Below are 22,019 nucleotides of genomic sequence, written 5' to 3'. Positions count from 1 at the left end.
AAAGGATCTAACTTATTGAACAAGACCAAAATATTTTACCTTTTTAGTGAATGATCAGAATTCTAGATAACTACCCCTTTTTTGTAATAAAAAAAGATAATTGAAAATTATAGGTAGGTACCTGTAATCTCTTTTGAACTAAACCACTTGAGTTTCTATAAACTTTTATTCAAACTGACCATACAAACGTATGTATATAAAAAAAAAACAGCAAAACCTAACAAAACCCTTATAATTGGCGATCCTATAATAAATAAGTAGTAACTGCCCACAATATTAGTATTAAGCTCCGCACTTCTACCATACCCCGTCTAAATTTCCCTAAGACAATGGAACAAGCCGAACTATTATAACTCGCTAAGTACCAGTGCATATCACTGTTTTTGCTCTGAAATACGACACCTTTGTCCAATTGTGGTGGTACAGGGGACATAGTCTTCGGCTCCCTGTTATGAGCCATTGGAGGCAGAGCGTCGTAATCTGACCGGAAAGAGGCGCTTGCAGATGGTACATTTGAAGAAGGTACTTTGGAGATTGTTGCCATGTTTTTCGAAGGCTGTCGATTGCCCGGAATTAAGAAGGAAGTTTGAGGAATTGGAGGTACTTTAAATTCTTGCCGAACAGGTTTCAACACTGTGGTCTTAACATCCCTGACAGTATCGATAACGGTAGTAGAATCAATTTTTAATATTGTCGTCTCCTCGTTAGGTATTGTAGTTGTTTCGGGTACTTTCTCAGTAATACCTTCAGTTTCTGGGAACTCCTCATTAGCACTGTCATAAATTTGTTGAATCATGTACGTGTTAGTCCTGTTAAAGAATTTACGCTCCACAATATTGCGAGGTGTCGTAGGTTTAGTTTCAGGATTGCGATATCTATTACCGTTACCTTCTGTAGTTTTGGGTAAATTACTTAAAGTAACGAACGGTGGCGGTAAGGTAGCTTTGACCGTGGTAGTGACAACTTCGGTAAGTACTTCCATGGTTGTTGGTCTATTGGTAGTGGAACGGGCGACGTTCATTGTTTCAACAGTAGATGTGTCACTCTCAGATCTACGGTCTGTATTCTCACCTTGTTTTAGTGTTGATTGGGTCGTGCCAAGTGCGTTTGAAATAGGTTGAAAGCCTCCTTCTCCTGGCAACATTGGGACGAAACCACCTGAAGAAGAATACGCTCTTAAAGCTACAAGTTCAGAAGATTTATAGTATTTCTACTACGAAACTATAATGTATCTTACGAATATAAAATATCCATGTAAACAAATGCAAGCTACCTGCACGTCATTCGTTCAAGACAGGAGTATTGAACAGAACCGTAATCAGCCCGCTATTAAATTGAAATTAAAAAAAAAATAAGTTCTAAGGGTAATGAGTTCTAAAATTTAGACATATCTAATGTATTTCAAAAGTGATGACGTCCTGTACATTATACAGTTAAAAAGTTAGTTTATATTCGATTATGAACGAGCAATAAACACCCTCCATTTAAAATGAAACAAGTTCAACCCTGTGAAACGCCGACATCTTTGTGGAATATCAGTTGTTTAGGCGACATAACCGACCAATCAGCGGCGACCAAGCTAGCGTCATGCGTTTGATTTATTTACATAATTATTTTATATTCGTAATACATATTAATAGAAAAGCTACTTGTTATAACAAATCATTTACCTGTTTCAATTTTAGGGGTATTTGGAAGGGCATTGAATACCCTTGTGATGCTAGCAACCCCCGCAGGGGTTGGCTTGTTCACTATGGCCACTCTATCCCTCATTTTAGTAGGTTCTGCTGCCTCCATGTCATTTCGCCTGGCAGTGACCGCATTATGAATAATACTAGCAATGTGAGGTAATGGTATCCCAAAGAACGTAAATCCACTGCTACTGGGTGAATTACTGACTATTTTGGGAATATTCTTATTTTTGGAAGATGCATATAATCCAGGAAAGTCTCCTAGAAGTTGAAGACGTTTAGCTGTGACTAGATTAGTGGGTGCGAGGTCGTACCCGGGACATTCTGAGAAGAAAGATTTCTCTGGCCTAGCTCCCCGGTGGTGTCATTATATGGATAATCCACATATTCATCATAGAAGTACTCAGATTGCTCAGGAGAGGGTGGCAAGTTGTTGCGACTTTCAGAACCATTAACAGCTTTTATATTCATCCACTGCGGTCGCCCCTATATCGACCAATAAAGTGACTGCACAGATCTCATTATAATTGGAACCAAATTACCCTGGAATTCCCATAGACTCCTGGCGCAGACAGCAATTCCGCTTCACAGCCGGGTGCAACTATTTCGACGTTTCTTTCCTCTTCAGGACAGTCCCGTCTGGACAATTCGTGCTCTCGTAACAAATACCCATCTGCACATTTGGGACCCAGAGAACCGTTTTCTAACAACCAGGCCTGCAGCCACAACATATTACAAGAACATGCCAATGGATTGCCTGAGATGAAAATAACCTATAGAGAAGTTTAAGGGGATTGGTTTGTGTATACCTTCAATGTCCAGGACAGCAATGTTGCTACGAATTCTCTCTACCGCCCTTTCAGGAAAGGACATCATCTTGTTGTTTCTGATGCTCAAGACGCGAAGCCTCGGCATGCTGTTGAAAGAGGAACCTTGGACTCCACATATTCTGTTATTGTCCATCCTTAGCTCCACCTAAAACAGGATAATAAAGCCCTCTTTTTGCAGAGCACGTGAGTTCCGGCGTTAGAGGTGAGAACGGAGCCTTGAGGTCTAAAGTGGCCTCACAAATTGGATTCACGTTAAAACTAATGCAGTAACAGGTATTCGTGATGATTATTGTACGATTTCCTGCTTTGATTAACTCACCAGCCACTCCATATTCTCTAAGCTATAGCTCGCCACTGAGCCAATTAAATTATGGCTCACGTCCAACAATTCCAAAGATTTTACCCCCCTCAAGCCTGCATCTTCCAATGTTTCTATGTGATTGTAGCTTAAATTCAGCGTTAGCAAATGGGGTACACCCACAAAGGCGTTGGGTGCAATTGCTTTAATTTGATTTTCTTGAAGTTCTACCATTTGAAGGGAGGGTAAGTTCACGAAAACCATTTTCGGAATTTCCTGGAAAGTCATGCCAAAGGTTTGCGGAGCATCGTTGATAAACTTACCTTGATTTTGTTCCTGCTCAGGTTAATTTTCTTCAAAACAGGCAAAGTCTTCATAGCGTTAGTTTCAAGGAACTCGAGCTCGTTCTCGTCCAGATCAAGGCTTGCCAAATGTTGCAATTTAGTAAACCCGTGTTCCTTCAATTCTTTGATGAAGTTTTTGGACAGTTTCAGCACTCTCAACGAAGGTAAGCTTCCCAATATTTCGGGGTCGATCACATTAAGCCTGTTGACTGCCAGATCCAGCATTCTCAGGTTCTTTAAACCAACGAAAGTAGAGGGTAGCTGCACTAGTCGGTTATTGGATAAGTCAACCATTTGCAAATCATGGTTTTTATCCAAAGTTCCAGGCAATATCTCTGAGAGCAAGTTCTTCGTTAAATTCAGTCTTTTGAGGTGAGGAGAGTGCTGGAAGCATTCGGGCTGTAAATGCTCCAGCCTGTTATCTCCTAAGTTCAAGTCGCGCAGTTCTGACTGTTGTTGAAAGGCTTTTGCTCCCAAATAAGCCACACCATTTTCCGAAGCGTCTAAAGTCTCCAACCTAGTTAACCCTTTAAGGCAGCCATCATCAATTTTTTTAAAAAGATTCCGCGCTACTAACAGCTTCCTCAATTGGGGTAAAGTATCAAATCCAGTTTTTGGCATCCCCTCAATCTTATTGCTAGTCAAATCCAACATCCTCAAAGCTGGCAAATCCAGATCGGGAGTTGGAGCCAACGGAAACATGGAAATTTGATTATTTCTCAGGTGCAAGTACTCAATGCCTCTGGGTAAACCTGGCACAAACTCGATCAGCGCGTTGTTAGAAATATCTAATTCGTATAGATTCAAGAGAGGCCTGAAAGTGGCCGGATGGAGGGTAGCGAGGCCGTTAGAAGAGATGTTGATGTGTTCGAGAGCTGGGGAGAGGGAAAAGGCTTCTGGATCGATGATTGTCAGCTCGTTCTTGCTGAGATTGATTTTCCTTAATGAAGGCAAGTCTTGAAGGAGGGTTGGCTCGAGTCTCCTAAAAGATATGCGATGCAGACATTCGTGACGAACGTAAAGTTTCTTACCTGAAATAATTTTGTGAGAGATCCAAACCTTTCAGTTGGGGCAAATTCCACAACGGCGGAAGCAGATTATTCGACAGGGAGTTATTTCGAAGCCTCAGTTCCCTTAAAGCTGGCATGGCAACGAAAGCTTCCCTATCGATCAAGTGAATGCCGTTATGGTCCAGATTGAAGTATTCCAAAGTGGGATGACCCCTTAAAGACCCGAAGGGGATTGCTTCCAATTGATTGTAGCTCATGTCCAAGAAGACCAACCTACCACAACGGTATTATCAAAGAGTGAGCAATCATATTACTGAGAACAAACCTCGGCAAGGCGTCTAGAATAGCTCTTAAATCGGCGACATGACTAATTTCGTTCCGGACTAACCACAACTCCTCCAAACCACTTCCTGATTCCTGGAGGAAACTCTCCGGATGGACCCTTCTTAAGAAATTCCCGTTTAAATTTAACTTTCGCAATAGCGGAACTCTATGAAACGCTCCATGATGCAGCTCGGTAATTCTGTTGTTGGAAAGGTGAAGCTCTCGAAGAGAGGGAAGGTCCACGAAGGCTGCTTCACCTAAAATATCTATAAGGAAAACGCCTTTTAAGCTTTTGTGTGTTGCTCAGTGTTACTAACTCACCAATATAATTGTCATCAAGCCTCAGAACTCCTAACTCTGGGAGTTCTCTACTAGATCTTCCCACCATTCCGGCGTCCGCAATTCGATTTCCAGTCAAAACTAACTCTTGTAACACTGGTAGTCTGGTAATGGCTCTATGGTGCATCCACGCGATGCCGCAATTGGTTATATTCAGTAAAGTCAAGCTGGGCAAGTCTACAAACAGATCAGCCTCCAGTCGATCTAGCTTGGAACATTGCCCAATGTACAGCTTCTCTAAAGTGGGGTTGTTCTTAAAATTTCTTGCTGATAGCTCTATGAGCGCCGTTGATTCTATTTGAAGATATCTGAGGATGTAACGAGGCGTAAGATATTTAGAGGTCATAAAGCAGAGGGGATTGTCAGATCCTTGCCAATATACCTCAATTTGGGCAAACCGGAGAATAGTGGTAAACGCTTCAGTAAATTCGTTTGGATGGTGACGGCTTGCAAAGCAATATGTTGCGATAAAGAGTCCTCGGGGATGGTTCGTAGTTTCGGCTCGACGATAAAGAGTTCCATAAGGGTAGTTTCGAGACTTCCAAGCCAATCGTTAGATACTCGTTCAAGTCCATTATATCTCAGCATAAGTCGAAGAATCTGAAACGTACAGATTTGAAGAAAAATCATGTCAGAAGCTCGTTGGGCGGCAGATCAGGGAGGGCGGCGGGCTTTCCTGGTCGGCCGTTTTTCTTGGGTGTAGGGGGCAGTGATTAAAAATTTCGTTCAGGGCCCAAGCTTGCTAAAGCCGGCCCTGACTGCGGATCGTATGCATTTCCTCACTTGACATAGATAGCTATTACGCCACAACCGTAACCCTCCACTCTTGCTTCATTGGAACTGAAAGAGCGTGCTCTTGAGCCTAAACCATCCGCTTAAATTTTTAACAAGGAAATGCTATGCCACGGTAAATAAAACTTGCTAATGTTTTCAATGTTATGCGCCTACTTACCTTAAGAGGATAAAAAGCTCTCCCAGGGAGGGCTGGTAAGTAGTTGTTTTCTAGTATCAGCTCATCAACAGGCTCCTTTATAAATTTGGCGGTCGCCTTTAGTCCCTCCAGCACACTAGGAAGGTCGCTGTGCGTACACCTAAAACGCATCAAAATTCATTAATAATAATTTTAAACGCACAATCTAATGAGGCAAAGAAAAACCTTCTAACAAAGAGAAACTTCAACAAAACACAAAACAAGTATGAGGCGTACCAAATCTGATACTCCTCTCCTCGGAGGAGACACCTGCAGGGCAGTATGGCCTCCGGAACAGGACACACTTTTTCAGCCTTGGAATCTCCGAAAGAAATAGCACATAAAACTAAAACTCCTAAAGCCCATTTCGCGCCCATCTTAACGAAGATATCATTCCGGTGTTCGTAGTTCCAACTGCAGGAGGGCCCTCAAAGCCCTCATTGTCCGTCGACTAATTTCCGAAGTAGATGCGTTATTGTGAGAATCTAGAAACGATGTATTGTTAAGTAAGTTCGATTCAACGGTCGATAAGCTTTATTGAGGAAGTCAGAGCGTTTAGTTAGAGATGGATTTATGATGCGTATCGCGTGTGGTTCCCCCTTCGCTCCATGGTTCATACCGCATGGGGCCGTTTTGATATCTAATAGGGAAAGAATTGTTATTGGTTTATGTTCGATTAAATGAGTTTGTCGTTGTAGAACGCGATGATGATCCCACTTATCTGGCATAAACCATAAATAAGATTGGCCTATTCATTGTCGTGCAATTACTACGTGCCAAACCGAAAAAATTGTCATGTTTATTGCGGTACTTTAAATCATGTTACGGTGGTTATTGTAGTAGTTTACCAACCGTTGGGTCACGCTAGGGGACTTATGGTTCTCCTTAAATGACCGAATTTTACAGTTTTCTGTCTACTTCAAGAGCATCAGTAATGATGTCTTTGAAATGAAACAACGCAATTTGGCTTTCTCCGGAGGCAATGCGTCACTACATTCAGGGCTGGCCTTAGCGAGTCTGGCGCCCTGGGCGAAATTTCTAATCACCACCCCTGTTTCAGGGGAAAATCGCTGCTCCTCTTGGTCTACCACCTGGGCAGTCGCCGAGCCTCGGCCCTCCATGAGGCCGGTACTGTACTTAAGCTGATCGATTTGGGCACCTACTTTAATAGTAATTTCCTCGGTTTTTAAATCCGTTGGAACTAAGGTTCTTCGAATTAAATTTTTACGGTTCCAGAGCTGCAATGGGGGCACCAGGGTGCTTATTGTGAAATTTATTCCCGCATAATGTTTCGCGATTTCCGTTTGACCGTTCAGCAAAAAGTTGCCACAAGCACTTCCATCTGGAGTGTCGCGGCCATCCCTGCCTTCCTGGCTTTGCTTTCGTGGGAAATATCCAATGTTTTCCACTTCATAACGTCCGTTTCCAAATGGCTCGTATCCTTACAATGCTATTAACACGTAATGGAACTAATGGCACACATTTAAGAGTGTACCGTTTCACTTTTCAAAGTCTGAACGGATATTGGTCAATTTCATTATTCGGAGTATTGTGCCGATCATTTCGATTGTACGCGCCAAAACAGTGTGACGAACCCCCCGGCGTTTTGTTTGTTTGGGCTCGTTTTTGCGTTATCTCAGCGACAAAACTTTCAGCTTTGGAGGAATTTCTTTCGTTTTATGGGTTTTGTTTCAGAAGATTACAGGAAAAACTAATTCAATTGTTTCGCCAAGTGTCTGAAAACCTTTTGTTAAGAACTGTGATCGCACGATTCTCTTTGGGAGCCATGCAAGGGCCGTCGCTGCTAAGGCCTCGCTGTACCCCCTGCTCAACAGAAGAAGCCACATGTCCGTCGATAGGAAACTGCGACTACTAAAGTCCATCGTGCAACAGATCGGCACCTTTGGGTCAGCTGCATGGAGGACATGCCACAGAATCTCACCCTGAATGAGATCGGCTGAAAACATTTTCCTCTCGGTGAATGCACCAATGTTAACTCGCAACGAAGAAATTCCTTTCATTTTGCATTGGCAGTCAGTGCGCTACTTCATGAGAGTTAAAACCCACAGAAATTTTAAAAAACCTAAAGCGCATCTAGATGAGTTACTCAGGGCACTGATGAGTTACCCACCGGAGCCTGGAATGACTCAAACATGGAGGAGGCCACGGTATCAGCTGTAGAGTTCACAGTTGCAAAAGCGCTAGAATGACAAAAGCTCTATGCTCTGTCTAAATATTGAAGAAATTAGTCTTCACGGTAAGCCACACAAAAATGAGTCGATGATAAACATGCATTGCGGTTACAGTGGTTCAAAATGTTGCTGAGTGGTCAAAACCAAAACCACATTAACTCCCTCATCTCCGGGTCCTAATGGGCTTCAGTTGTCCATGACGCCAGGCCTCCATATGTGGAATAACATATGGACAAGATAAAATACGAGTAAATACAGGGGACTACGTGAAGATGCAGATGGCCGTGTCATGTTACTGATGGCCATATAACTCACGTTCAGATATAATCGGAAAGATAGATTTTACTTAGGAGACGTATAGGTACCAGAGTAAATTCTTTGTTAAGTCCTAATAGAGAAAGACAAGCATTTATTAGGATCCTTTATTAAAAAAAAAAAAACTGTACATGGAACGCACACTAGAATTTACGGTTAATAAGATATTTTAAAATTTTCCATATATTGGACCACTGGTCAGTTTATTAGACGTCTAGACATTTTTGCCAATTTTTTTGTGGTCTATGGCTATAACTAATTTCTTCAATAGTTAGATGAACTATAGAGAAGTAAGGGCAATATCGACCCGTAAGATACATTAGGCCGCATCCTCTACGACTGGTGGGCTATGAGATTTTTTTAAGGGAACGCGAATTTCAACGGTGACTGCCAAACAGGGGCCAAGGGATTCGTAGGCATATCGGGCGTGAAATTCTCAACAGACGGGGTTTGTTAATGGGTAAAAAAAAGCCCCATACCGGCTGGAAGTACGGGCTTTCAGTGTTGTCTTACCGAGAAGATTTATTTTTCCCGGGGCGCCCCTCTTCTCCCCTTAATTTATTCTCTTTTTGGGTACACTCCAAGTCTTAAAGTGTTTAAAACAAGGTGCCCCGGGTTTTGCGCGAAAAAAAACGAAAATAAAATTGGATATTCGCGTGAGGGGTCAGAAAAGGATTACTGGCACCAGGCAATGATACAAGTAAGGAACAGGCGTTCGCTGAAAATTTGTAATAATGCCCTGTAGGGGTGCTGTTAAACCTGTGAAGTACATTGAGATTTTGCCGTAAAACAAAATGTGTCCAGAATTAATGTGAAAAAAATCTTTGCAATTTTAAAATTTTGTATTGATGTGCACAGACCACTCATAGATTCAGCCAGTGGCGGACTCATTGGGGGCGAGCTTGAGCGACGGCCCTAACCAGGAAGGGCGACAGATTTTCTTGGTTGGCAGTATTTCTTGAGCGTAGGGAGCAGTGATTAAAAATTTCGCCCAGGGCACCGCACTTGCTAAGGCCGGCTCTGCTTAAATAGTAAATTTCGAATAGGTGCAGTTCCATATTGGCGTTTTAAATAGTGGACGCAAAGACCTTCCAAATAGAGTATCGCAACCACTGTTTTCAATTTTGGACATTTAGGATTGCAGTTATCCTCACAGAGGGGCCGAGTATGCCGCTGAGCTGGAACACTGATTCCTCACTTTGCGACGAGTGATCATTTACCTTATGTAAGACTATCATCAGTACTCCAAACCTCTCCAAACAGAACCCTAAACGCACAGTAAGCAGTATAACAACTTCACTTCCTAATAGTCTAGTGATATGAAATAACACAAATTTTAATATGAATCTATCATAATGTCGTCTATAGATGGGCCCTTACACACGCGAGAGAACAATCGTCACGTATCAAATTCCGTATATCACTGAAAAACGGCAGGAAAGAAATAGAAAATTCTCAGGTGTTTTACACTCCGATGACCACTAATTACACTCCGTGTTTGTTATGGTGATGGAAACTTGAATAGGCGGTATGTGCCATTATTAAGAAACATTCATGTCGCATGTGCTTTCGTTATAATCCAAAAAGTCTTAGGGGAGAACCCCGGATACTCTGGAGCTCGTGCCCAATTTTTACCCACCAACACTCTTTGGCGTATGAAGATTTCGGCCCGATGCCTATGAATCCTCATCTCTCCTACGACTTGCTTTCCCTTCTCAAATCTCAAAGCTCGCCAGTCCTGGGGGCTGCGGCCTGACATGTCTTGCGGTTTAATGTTGCCGATACTAATCTAGGCAGAAAGTTTTGCCATTCTGCCCCTTTAGCTACTATGAAATCCGTCGCGACTCCTTTCATGTTTGAGTTCCTCCGCCCTCTGATCTCTACCAATTTCTGAGGCGCTCATCTGGGTGCGTTTCGGCCCTTTTGAAGGCTCGTGATGAACTGTACTAGTTGCAACTTTACCGTCGCGCACATGTAGATTCTTCTGTTGAGCAGGAGCCGTGGCCCCTGACCTCAACAGGGGCGGCCTTTTCAAGAGGGCCTCAGATCATCTTTTATCTGGAATTAGAACCCTCCGTGTCCGTTCTTTTGATATCGATAGCACTGTGACGTCATTGATGTCAAGAGGATCTGGTGTATGTTTATAATGATTCTCTGGCACTTGGTCGGGGTGACCTTAGTACCCCAAGCTACCAGCCACCCTTGCAGGTCATCTAGTGCATGCTGCAGATTTCTTTGTTCGAAAATATGACTTCGATGTTTAGATGTTTTGCATGTTTTACAGAGTCCTTAAAGACTAAGACACGCAGGCGTACTAAGGCCAAAAAGGCAATTGTCGGGTAGTTTATTGCCAATATCTTTAAAGCGTAACACCTGGATGAATAGCAAAAATGATCTTTTATTGGAGGGAATATAAGACTTATTTGGATAATTGGTACTCCAATCTAGTCATGTCGGGTATATTACCTAAACAATGTGTTATGTTCATGGGCGTAACATGGGGGCACATGCTAAGTAATGTATATTATATTACCAATTAACAGTATTTCATATTTGTGTTACAATATGACGAAACATTTCAACTAGCAGCATACCGCCAAATTTATATTGTGCACTTTCGAGTGGATAAGCTTTCAAAACTTTTCATTTTTATGTAACTCTGGGTACAATTAAGATTTTATACACTTACGGGTACTGGTTCAGTGATTTAACTGAATAGACTAATTAAGGAGAAATTGGAATTAAAATGTATGTTTTTCGCCGGTAGTTGCATGTGCATTTCATTCGTGTTTTATACCAAACATCCTAAGTTAAACATCACAAAATAATGACATCCCTGTTACTTATTCCGTATTATGAGTATCAATATGTAGGGTGCAACATATCATCATGGAGATATTTTAGAGGGTGACACTACTCTGCAAAATTTAAAAAAAAATGCTAATAGACTCATGGACGAAATCGCACCATTTTTGATAGATAAAGTTTTACATTTTTTCTCATATTTTGCATTTTTCTCATGTATGCTTTGAGTTATATTTTTAAAATTTCATAGCCTTATTTTCTTTAAGACCCTCCAAAATAAAATGTCAAAATTGTCGGCAGCTATATACAGGGTATTTTTGTTTTTTTGGTTCATGTTTTTGGTCTCTTGCAGTATCTTCGCATCTTTCACCGTTTTCGTAGAATTTGCAAATATACCTATTGGTGCAAATTAATAAAGTCCGATCCACATATTCCGGTCTATAATCTAGAATGCCACGGTTAAATTTCAGCCATTTTAATAATTTTGTTTTTATTTTTCAAAATAAATTTCAAAAATTTAAAAAACGGAGAATATTAGAAAAAATGTGAAACTTTGCCGCCCAGTACTATGAAAATTGTGCGTTTTTAACCGCGGATGTATTGGCATCTTTTTATTGTTTTACAAAGTACTATTGCCCCCTGAAATAACTCAATAATAGTAATTCATTCAGATCTTCCCAGCCATAATGTATGTTTCTTCTTTTTAACCCTTCTCTAGAGCTACTTATCGGCGCCGAGAATATATTAATGTTAGGTACGATAAATTCATTAAGAATATCTGTTTCAAGTTAGTTAAGTATCTTTAACCATTTTTAAAATATTTTCATTAAGTTTTTTGGTGTTCTGTCTAGGATTTATCAATCAATATTAATTCGTTAACTAATTACAAGGTAGGCAATGAAAACAATAAAATGCCATTTTTCGATTGTTTACTGTAGTTCTCAATATCGATAATTAACCTCATAACTATACCAACCAACAGCTTATTGGCTGACAGGTGGCGCCATCTACCAGTCAGTTTGAAACAGACATTTTAAATGCCCGTGGGAGCGATTTCAAGTCTGTAAATCAAAAACTGTTTAAGGAGAAGTGCGTGTAGCATTGTTTTTCAGAGTTTTGCCGCCTCCTTTGGGCAAATAAAGCTCTAATCTTTGGCTAAGAAATTGAAGGAGTGACGTTAGTCTGACATATTGCGTCTTAATACGCGTCGGCGCACAACCAAACACAGGCGAAAAAATAAAGTCATAAATAGGGGCCCAGTTTAGTACAGTACTGGCAAACGTTTGTCGTGTCTAGTTTAAGTTGCTGCTGACAACAGATTCCATAACCTTATATTTTCACGTGTAATGTTAAAACTGAAATTCTACAGGTTTGGTATCTTTTATTTGGCGCTATTCTGCAGTGTTTGTATTTTCTAATCAGTTTATGAACAATTAGATTTCAATTCTATTTAAGGATTCTATATAAAACTTTTCAATTATGGGTGATGACGAAAGTTTTCCAAGAGGTGGTAGAGTGGTTGTTAAGAGACCCCTGCAAGAGACTGATTCGGTAAGAGAACAGACAAATTGAAAACTATACCGATTAAATTTAACCCGGCATAACTAATGCTGGGTTTGTAGGGTACATAATGCATAAGAATTGCATGAAAAGTTAAAAAAATATGACCTTTCTATATTATTTGTTCACTATAACCTGTAATAGGTATAACTACAAAGCTAAAATTCGATTTAGAAGATTTATTTTGTGCTCTTCAGTCGCGTTCTATAGCTGTCTCAATTGGTCATAAAATGTCTTATGATTATATATTTTTCGTTTGGTGACATTAAACGTCTAACGCCATGAATGTTTGCGTTTTAGCTTTTTAACCTGGCAAAACCATCTAAAGCTAAAAAAAACAAAAAATCTAAGAAAGATGCCTCTCAAGAATCTTCTGAAGGCCTTTTTGAAGCCACCTTAAACATTAAAGGCACTTTATCGTATAAGGTAAGTAGGTATCTGAACATGTAAATCCTGTGGTCTTGAGGGAACCTAAACTAAGCCATAAGTATTTTGCTTGAGTCTTTATACTAATTTTAGTTCTATCTTTTCAATTTTAATTTACTATCGAATGTGTTTGCATATGTGTGATATTAATTTTCCTTTCCAATTACAGAAAGTTCAAACTGGAATGGTTATCTTAGGATGTGTAAGGCAAATCACCAATTTTGGTTTAGAAATTGAGTTACCAGGACTCTGCTTTGTGTCTGTAATCATAACTGAAATATCAGATCCATTTACAAGGTATCTCAATCAACAATTGGAAAATAATGAACCAGATGTAAGCGTTCAATATTCCTCAGTTATTTATTTGTCCACTGCACTTTTTTAAATAATAATACCGGCTTCTTCAGGCTCCAACACTCAAAAACTTATTTTCTATTGGTGAATTCCTACCTGTGAAGATAACTAACATTGAAACCCACGAGAAAGGAGTCCATTTAAATGGTAGCATCAACCCCAGGGAAATTTACTCTGAACTAAACTACAATTCATTTAAAAAGGACATGCTGGTTTGGGCATGTATAAGTTCTAAGACAGATCACGGTTATGAAATGAGTTTAGGTGTCAAAAATTCTCGGGCTTTCTTGCCCTTTAAAAATATTGACCAGGACATTAAATATGGGACTGGAAAACCTATGTGGTGTACTATCCACAAAGCTGATTGCACCGATTCTTCGTCAATTATTAGATTGAGTGCCAAAACAGAACATATTAAAGCATCGAAGTGTGATATTAACAATTTGCATAGTGTTATTCCTGGGGCAAAAGTTGAGTTCGTTAGTGACAAGGTAGAATAGGTACTGAATAATACCTCTTTAAACATTTCAAAACATGCTCCTTTAGATAACTCCGTATGGCATTCAAGGAAAATTTAATGAGACTTTTATTGGCTACATCGACGAGACTTTTTTGGCAAAACCTTTAAAAAGAACCTCTGATTACCGAGAGGGCAGAATATTGAAAGCTTACATTTTATATGTGGAACCGACGACCAAAATTGCATACTTGACTTTACGTAGTCTTGAAAAGGAGGAAAAACCAGAACTAAATATTGGGGATGTCGTGAGAGCAGAGGTTAAGTTCCACCTTTGACTTAAAACTGGCCATAGTAGCGGACGTTCTCTTTTAGGTATTTCACGCAACAAATTCTGGGGTATTTTTTTCACTTCCCGGTAAAAACAAAGGTTTCGTCACAAACAAGAGACTTATCAATTCCATTACCAAAAAACCAAATGCAAACTTGATTGAGGCAGTAAATTTGAAATTCTCCGTCGACAGTACTCATCAGTGTAGGATTCTTGACTATAACCATATCTCAAGAACGTATATTTGTACTCCGGAGATGAATGTAGTCAAGGAGAAAGCATTTACTGCTTCAGATTTATCTCCCGGACAGCTTGTTCAGGTTACTATAGTCGCTGTGAAAGAGGAAGGAATTGTAGTGGAAACAGGACACGTTAAGGGGTTTGTGCCAAATTTGCATGTCAGTAACATCGAATATACAAGCAACGTGAAGAAAAGGTTTAAAGAAGGGCAGCAAGTTAGTGCTAGGTCAGTAACGTTTATTTAAATATGATTTTGTGTTCATTTATTTGTGACATGTTGTACTGGTAATATCGCAGATCTCGAGTCCTTACACCGTTTAAGAGTTGATGTTGAAGGTTTATTTCGGTAATTGAATGAATAAAACTCTTAAGTCGCGTATCAAATACTGTTTATTTCGCAATCATATTGTTGCATCTTCAGGCTATTAAAATTGTGGTTCTAAAAAAATATTTTCAGAAGTATTATAGATACAAAACAACATAGGCTACATGAGCAAGTTAACTGTGTCTCATTAGCTCTGAAACCTTCACCTAATACTGAGTATTTTATTTGGGACTAATAGAGCGATGCATCTTACTATTTTATTGAATTTCAGAGTTCTTAGTGGAGAAGACAATAAAATTTTATTTACTTTAAAACCAAGTCTTGTTGAAAATAAGGAATGTCTAACTAACATAGACGACGCGGAAGCAGGGAAGAAGTATATGGGTGTAGTTGCAAAAATGACTGACATGGGAGCTTTGATTGTTTTCTATGCCAACACAAAAGCATGGCTTCGCCAGAAAGGATTGGGTAAAGGCACATCAGAAACTTCTAATTACTTCTTTGTTGGGCAAGTGGTAAGTTTTCTTGTAGATTAAATATGAAAAGGTCAGTACTTTTGTGATTTAGGTTAACGTGTATATCTCCAAAAAAGACGAGAAAATAAATGTTTCCCTATCCCCACCCAAAATTAAAAAGACAAAGCCCAATGTGGGCGGAAAATACAGAGTAATAGTTAAAGCGGTTATTAACGAAGGAATTAAAGTCAAGGTAGAGAACAGCACGTTTAAAGGACTTATTCCGAACGCTCATTTGGCTGCAAATTTAAGCTTATGCCAGGCTGTGAAAAGTATGTCTCCACCAATGTTTTAGTATATAACTAAGATTCCCACTTATAGATACAATCGCTCCTGGAGATAAACTAGTAGATATAATGTTTATTGGTGGATCAAAACCACTATTATTTTCTCGGCGCGAATCGTTGTCAATAAAAGTTGAGAAACCTCCGCGATTTGATGATTTGGCTAATGGAAGTATCGTTAGATGTTCATATCAGGGTACATCGGAGGAAGGCATACTGGTGTTACCTCTTATACAGGATAATTGTAAAGTTTTGACTATTCCTGAAAAGGTAATAAGTCGTTCAGGTCAAATAAATTTTTTCATATCTATTATTTTTTTATAGTATTTTGATGACAATGTACCAGAGTTACACAGGCACCAGTTATTACTGGCAAAAGTTATAAGGATAAACAAGGAAAGTAAAGAACTGGTATTAAGCGTCAAAATGCAACATGTTTTTGATAAAACTGTCGAGGTAAGCTTTGTTTATTTTTAAATCGTTATATCACAGATTCTATGTCAATCACAGATTCGTTATGCAATTTTTTTGTATTTTTAGACCACTCTCAACACATTTTCTCAATATTTGAATGAGTTGTCGTACTTATATAAGCGTGGAAAGAAATTGAAATGGGATATATGCAAGTTCCGAGTGGGCGATGTAGTGCAGGGAAAAGTTGAAAAACTCGGGCCCAATGGGGGCTGTTTGGTATGTTTGAATTACAATGTTAAAGCCATCGCGACGCAAGCTTTAAGTCCAAGTAAGTCCTTGCCTCATAAAAAAGAGAATTTTGAAAAATATTAAATCGGTTTTTTTTTATAGAACTCTACATTGCGCAATATAGCCGTAATTTAACTAAAACTAATTATTTCAGATTCTTTGAAAATAGGAGATACGGTTTCCGGTGTTATCATAGCTCAAACCTTCGAAAAGCAATACCTGGACATATGTATAAAACCAGAAATTTGTGCCAAAATTAATCCTATACAAGATGGAAATGTGCTGGAAGCAGTAGTCTCCAGTAGGGCTGATAAACTGCTAGTGAAAGACGAATGTCTTATAGTATTGTTACGTCATTCAAGTGGCAATAAGCAATTGGTCTATTTACCCACCAAATTACATGAAAATGATTTCGAAGGGTGCGGCAGCTTTTACGAAAAAAAACAGTGTAAAATTTGCGTTTGCGGGTTAGCAATTCAAACTTTCATTGAAGGTAATTATTATTAACAACGAATTGACAATTTTAGACAGGTTAAGAAGTTCCTGGTGGGCATGAGTACGAAACTCTTTGTGTTCCTCGAAAAATGGTCTAAGCGATACGGTACATTGGGTACAAGGCGATTATTAACTGCAAACCGACAAAGGCAAACCAAAAATGAAGAAATTACATCAGTAGAAAAAGAAATGAAAGTTGCACAAGAAGCAGACTCTAAATCCAATGGATCCAACAGTGAAATTGAAGAAGAGGTTACTGTTAATGGGAATGAAGTTCAAGTGGACGTTAAATCGCCACATGACTCTTTGGAGAAAATATCTGATATTGTTGAGAAGAACTCTGTTGGAACGAAAAATAAATCTGTGCTTTTACCTGGAATTAATTCCTTCTTTGATACGCAAAAAGTCGAATCAGAAGAAAGATCGTCTTCTGAGGATGAAGATATCGTAAGTATTTACAAAGTCATTTCCATCACCGTCATTGCCAACACGTTTACTGATTGATTCGGTTCATTAACAGCTTAGTCAGAGATTCATCGATTGTCTCACAGAAACTTTTGAGCACACTGTGTCATTAATATACTTGTAATATACACGTAAAATACAATTTCCTACAGGATCCCATCGAAAAAAAAAAAAAGAAGCTTACAACAGCTGAACGGGCAGAATTGATGAAACAAGAAGAAGAGCGACTATCTACAATTGAAAAGGAACTCGCTGATCCTACGAAGAAACTAGAAACCGCAGAACAGTTTGACCGAATATTGTTATCCAAACCGGATTCTGCCGAACTTTGGTCGAAGTATATATCGTTCCATATAGCGGTAAGTGCAAGAACTATTAGTTTTTAACGTTAATAATTTTTATATGCTATAAATGTTGTATAATAAATAAAAAAAACGTAGATTGCCTTAATGGATTATTTTCTTTGAATATTTGTTTTAACCTTTCAGGCTTCTGAAATAGGTAAAGCCAGGGCGGTAGCTAAACGAGCCCTAGAGACAATCAACATGACTCTAACCGAAGCGAAATTCGAAATTTGGATGGCCCTTCTCAACTTGGAGAATATGTATGGTACAAAGGAATTATTCGACGAATGTTTAGAAGAGGCCCTTAAATATAATGACGCCTTACAAGTTTATCTCAAGGTGATTCAAGTGTTCGCCGAAAGTGCTAAATACAGTGATATGGAGGAGAAAATTAACCGGGTTCGAGCCAGATACAAGCAGTATCCCTCGATGTGGTTAGAGATAGGGAAAACTTACTACCAGATTGGGAAATTCAAAGAAGCGCGGAACTGTAAAGACAGAGCGTTGAAGTCGATAATTGATAAGAAGTCACGTGAGTATTTTACAATAAAATAAAAATTTTGTATATTCCTTCGTAGTTACTATTACCTCCTTTGAATATTTACTAAAATATAGAATTTGAAATATTTTTTCAGAAATGATGATTATAGTTCGTTTTGCCATTATGGAATTTAAATATGGCGAACCAGATCAAGGAGCAGCGATTTTCGAAACCATTCTAATGTCCGAGCCGAAAAAAATTAATATTTGGACTGTATACATAGATCAATTAGTGAAAAAAGACCAAATTGACGAGGCTCGACGCGTGCTGGAACGGTCAGTGTCTCAAACACTGCCACTAAAAAGCATGAAATCTCTTTTTATGAAGTTCAGGAAGTTTGAAGAGAGTCATGGGACGCCCGAAACTATTGAAGCTGTGAAACAACGGGCTCAGGAATATGTAGCTAAATTTAGTAAAGCTTAAATGTTTCTTTTTAAATATTAAAAATTATATTTCGTGACGACATTAATTTTGAAAGTACAAAAATGCTTTTAAGTAGTTCTTGACAGGTAAATTTATCATAAGAGGGTTTGAAGTTGCCCTTGCTCCGCTAATCTAGGACACCTGTAATACTTATTTGTTAGAGGTCACCTCAATAATAATTTACTCTTGAATCGTTTTAAAAGAAAGTTGACGTTATTTAAAAAAAGGGAAATAAAGTTTTTTCTATCTAATAATCAATCAACTTTTTTTCACAAATTATAAAATTTAATACTATAATACTATAAATAATTTCAAATACTATAAGATCATATAGTTAAGGCTAATTCTAGATAACCCCTTTAGCAATATCCTCAGGAATTCCGTAGAGCCCTAATACTGGATAGAAACCAGCGCTTGGAGTCTCGCTATACACCTCCAAAGGCGCTGGATTCGTTTGACAAATGACTTGCACTGCAGGACCTGTTGGTTGAGGGGCTGCTAATACTGTTCCGGGTGGATTCCGATTTGGTTTTCCAGTTGGAGGAATGTCTTGTTTAGTCCGACAATTTACGCTTGTATTAATGCCGTGCCTGCGTTTCATATGTTTGTTGTAATTTGGCCAATTGGTGAAGTGATGTTGGCATTCCGTACAGGAATACGGACGTTCACCTAGATACCCAACTATATTATTTACTAATTATAATTCCGCCCCCGTCTTGTGCTGTGAATACGTTGAAAAAATCTTTTGAGTTGTTTTAAAACAACTTTTGCACTTGAAGGTACAAAGTATTTCCGAGAGCACAAGCGCAAGCCCAAGAAAACATCAAATAATATTTTGAATTAATCGAAAATAATTAAGACAGCATTTTATAAATTTTCCTTACCTGTGTGTTGTCTTCTATGTGTTGTTAGAACGCCCTTAAACCTGAAACATTTTCCACAAAATTCGCAGGTGAAAGGCATTGCTCCCGTATGTATTCGGTGATGTTCCTTCAACGTACCCCTTTCTCGAAAGCGTTTGCCGCATATATCGCACTGGTGCGGTTTAAGGCCTGAGTGTATCGAGCCATGTTTCTTCAGTCGAATCTATAACGTTAAAAGAACTTATTGGAGTTGGACTGGGAGCAAATTTCATGATCCTATTTAAACGATGCATGTAATTAATCCCTTTTATTTATTTCAAACTTACCAAAGTTTTAAATGATTTTTCGCATACATTACAATGAAATGGACGAGACGAATCATGGATCAATATGTGATTATCAAGGTTTCCTTTCTGCACAAAACTTTTACCACATTGATCGCATGTGTATTCTTTTATTCCTAAATGAATCCTTTTATGAGCCATAAGATTGGGTTTAGTTGCTGCAACATTTGAGAAAATCCCCTCTCCGATAACTTATAAACTCAAAGGAAAATTCTGGTCCTTACCAAACTTCTTTGGGCAATGATTACATGGATAGCAATTCTTCACATCACTAGGCAAATGCGACCTTGTATGCAAGTTCAACAATGACTGAACCCGAAAACGTTTTCCGCAAATCGTGCAATGATGAGGGTTTTCTTCATTATGGCTGCTTTGATGGTCTTCAACTTCCTTTGAAGTTGCGTACCATTTATAGCAAATATCACAGGAGTATTTGAGGATTGGTCGATGGTGTCTTACATGACTAATAAAGCTGATGTATTTGGAATAGACCTATGAAAAAGGGTTGGTTTCCTTTGAAAAACTATTACAGGGAATCTGGAAATGCGTTAAGATGATTCTTCATTAAATATACTATATCTCTTTGTGGGGGCAATGCTGTCAGTTGTGTTTACACAGTGAACACACAAAATCAGGAGCGTGTTTTAGACGGCATTGAAAATGAATCCCAAATTATAGTGAAGCCTTTATTACATTGTGTATTTGTGTTTAAATAAAGAATCATCCATTTAACCTAATGAATCAATTCTTAAAATATCTGGTTGCCATATGGATCGCTCTATAAATAAAAAACATACCTTGGGACAATCTAAACAAAGATATCTCACAGAGACAATGTTGTGATTTGAGGTATAATGTTCACGCAAATCATCTGCTTCAAAGCAGACCGCACTACATTCAGAGCATGTCCAAGGGTAGGTATTCCATCCACCAATACCAGCTTTAGGAACAACAGTGCCATCTGGGTTGATGTAGTCTATTTCTTTAAATGTTTCGGTGTCATCTGATTTTATTTTTTTACTACTGGTGGATCGTTTCCTTGTCTGAAAACAAATAATAAAATAAAGAAGGAAACATTCTTTGCTTCATGTATACAGAGATAGAACAACTGATTTCCATGAAACTGTCTGATTTTTAATATTTTCAATATTAAATTTAACAGTTTTACCTAGATACAAATTTTCTTACCTTTTTGGAAAATTTTACTTCAATTTTGCAAATAGTTTTTTCAAGAGATTTTTCCTTGACCTTTTCAAAGCTGCAACCTGTTTCAGTTTCAGTATTTATCTCACTGCTGCCTTGCACTTCTCCCTTTAAATTTCCATCATCTTCATTGTATCCCCTTTTTGAAATCATGCTTACTAGGGCATTATTACTACTGGCCAAGAGGCTATCATCATTGCCAAGAGTCTTTGTAATGGCATTCTCCACACTACCAGTATTGGTACATATTGCTTCCACTGCACTTAAGATCAATTCACTGAGCAGTATTTGGGCTCGATCAACTTGTTCTTTAAAGTGCCATGTTTGTTGGACAAACTCATAACAGCCCTCACAAACAATGGAAGGCAATTTGTCTTGTGCAGTGAGTTTTAGTTGGAAAAAGTAGTCAATCATTGACAAAAATTGACTGTCCTCTAGTACTTCTATATGGTCTTGGTAGGAGCCTGCACACAGGCGGCATCGACCACTCATCGTGTGTGTTGTGTAGGTCTAATCTTTATTGCTGAACTTTTTGTGCTATCTTGGACTTGCTGCTCGTTTATCACAAATTTAACAGAACTGGATATGTTGTCTATTATAGTGTGTTTTAATTTACTGAAAGGTTGAACTTCTTGCCCTAGATTTTCAGGTAGGGTATCTGGTTCAAGACATGTCAACACTGTCAAGAATACGCACAAAGGCCGCTTTATTCTTTGCTCTTCCTTTGACTTAGCAGCTTTTATTTGCTTCTATCAATATTTACCCCTTAAAATTCGCTTCGAGTTAAAAGTTGATATCTGACGTCGTCAAGCAAGACAGAAACCGAAATGCATAGGAATTTGTAAGTCTCCATGACAACTGTGTAACGCTTGAATAATTCCGCGTTTAATATCTTGCCCTCCAGACTTTACGATTTAGTCAAGAGATCCCGCGTTTACACTGATGTGGCAACGCTGTAGTCGTTTTATTTGCCAGAGTGTGAATAATAATTTTGTTAACGATGACGCATTTAACGGAGATGGTAGCGAC

At 38.8% G+C, this 22,019-nt stretch overlaps 3 protein-coding genes across 3 annotated transcripts; 1 reads left to right on the top strand and 2 right to left on the bottom strand.

The window, feature by feature from the left end:
* Positions 1–152: 152 nt before the first annotated feature.
* On the bottom strand, positions 153–6,464 carry atk (artichoke). The gene is made up of 13 exons (XM_066400952.1): positions 6,044–6,464; positions 5,789–5,927; positions 5,219–5,436; positions 4,819–5,144; positions 4,499–4,763; positions 4,195–4,446; positions 3,143–4,145; positions 2,841–3,095; positions 2,501–2,666; positions 2,234–2,448; positions 2,006–2,177; positions 1,671–1,952; positions 153–1,158 (listed from the first exon to the last, which is right to left on the bottom strand). Exons 1-13 carry the CDS (start codon positions 6,181–6,183, stop codon positions 245–247), a joined length of 4,347 nt encoding a protein of 1,448 aa, XP_066257049.1. The 5' UTR covers positions 6,184–6,464; the 3' UTR covers positions 153–244.
* Positions 6,465–12,429: 5,965 nt separating this feature from the next.
* Positions 12,430–18,782, top strand: LOC136415492 (rRNA biogenesis protein RRP5-like). The gene is made up of 16 exons (XM_066400082.1): positions 12,430–12,669; positions 12,979–13,104; positions 13,274–13,438; positions 13,512–13,949; positions 14,005–14,235; positions 14,291–14,712; positions 15,083–15,326; positions 15,379–15,598; positions 15,648–15,880; positions 15,935–16,066; positions 16,151–16,352; positions 16,467–16,779; positions 16,840–17,254; positions 17,425–17,631; positions 17,761–18,148; positions 18,252–18,782. The coding sequence occupies exons 1-16, from the start codon at positions 12,598–12,600 to the stop codon at positions 18,578–18,580; spliced, it is 4,137 nt and encodes a 1,378-aa protein (XP_066256179.1). The 5' UTR covers positions 12,430–12,597; the 3' UTR covers positions 18,581–18,782.
* Positions 18,783–18,802: 20 nt separating this feature from the next.
* Positions 18,803–21,742, bottom strand: LOC136415501 (uncharacterized). The gene is made up of 6 exons (XM_066400093.1): positions 20,976–21,742; positions 20,585–20,830; positions 20,012–20,279; positions 19,770–19,945; positions 19,465–19,666; positions 18,803–19,249 (listed from the first exon to the last, which is right to left on the bottom strand). The coding sequence occupies exons 1-6, from the start codon at positions 21,480–21,482 to the stop codon at positions 18,927–18,929; spliced, it is 1,722 nt and encodes a 573-aa protein (XP_066256190.1). The 5' UTR covers positions 21,483–21,742; the 3' UTR covers positions 18,803–18,926.
* Between the last annotated feature and the right edge of the window lie 277 nt (positions 21,743–22,019).

The sequence above is a fragment of the Euwallacea similis genome, chromosome 2 (assembly GCF_039881205.1).
Source record: "Euwallacea similis isolate ESF13 chromosome 2, ESF131.1, whole genome shotgun sequence".
NCBI lineage: Eukaryota > Metazoa > Arthropoda > Insecta > Coleoptera > Curculionidae > Euwallacea > Euwallacea similis.
The sequence above is the reverse complement of the archived record's forward strand: the minus strand, read 5'-3'. Positions and strand labels throughout refer to the sequence as shown.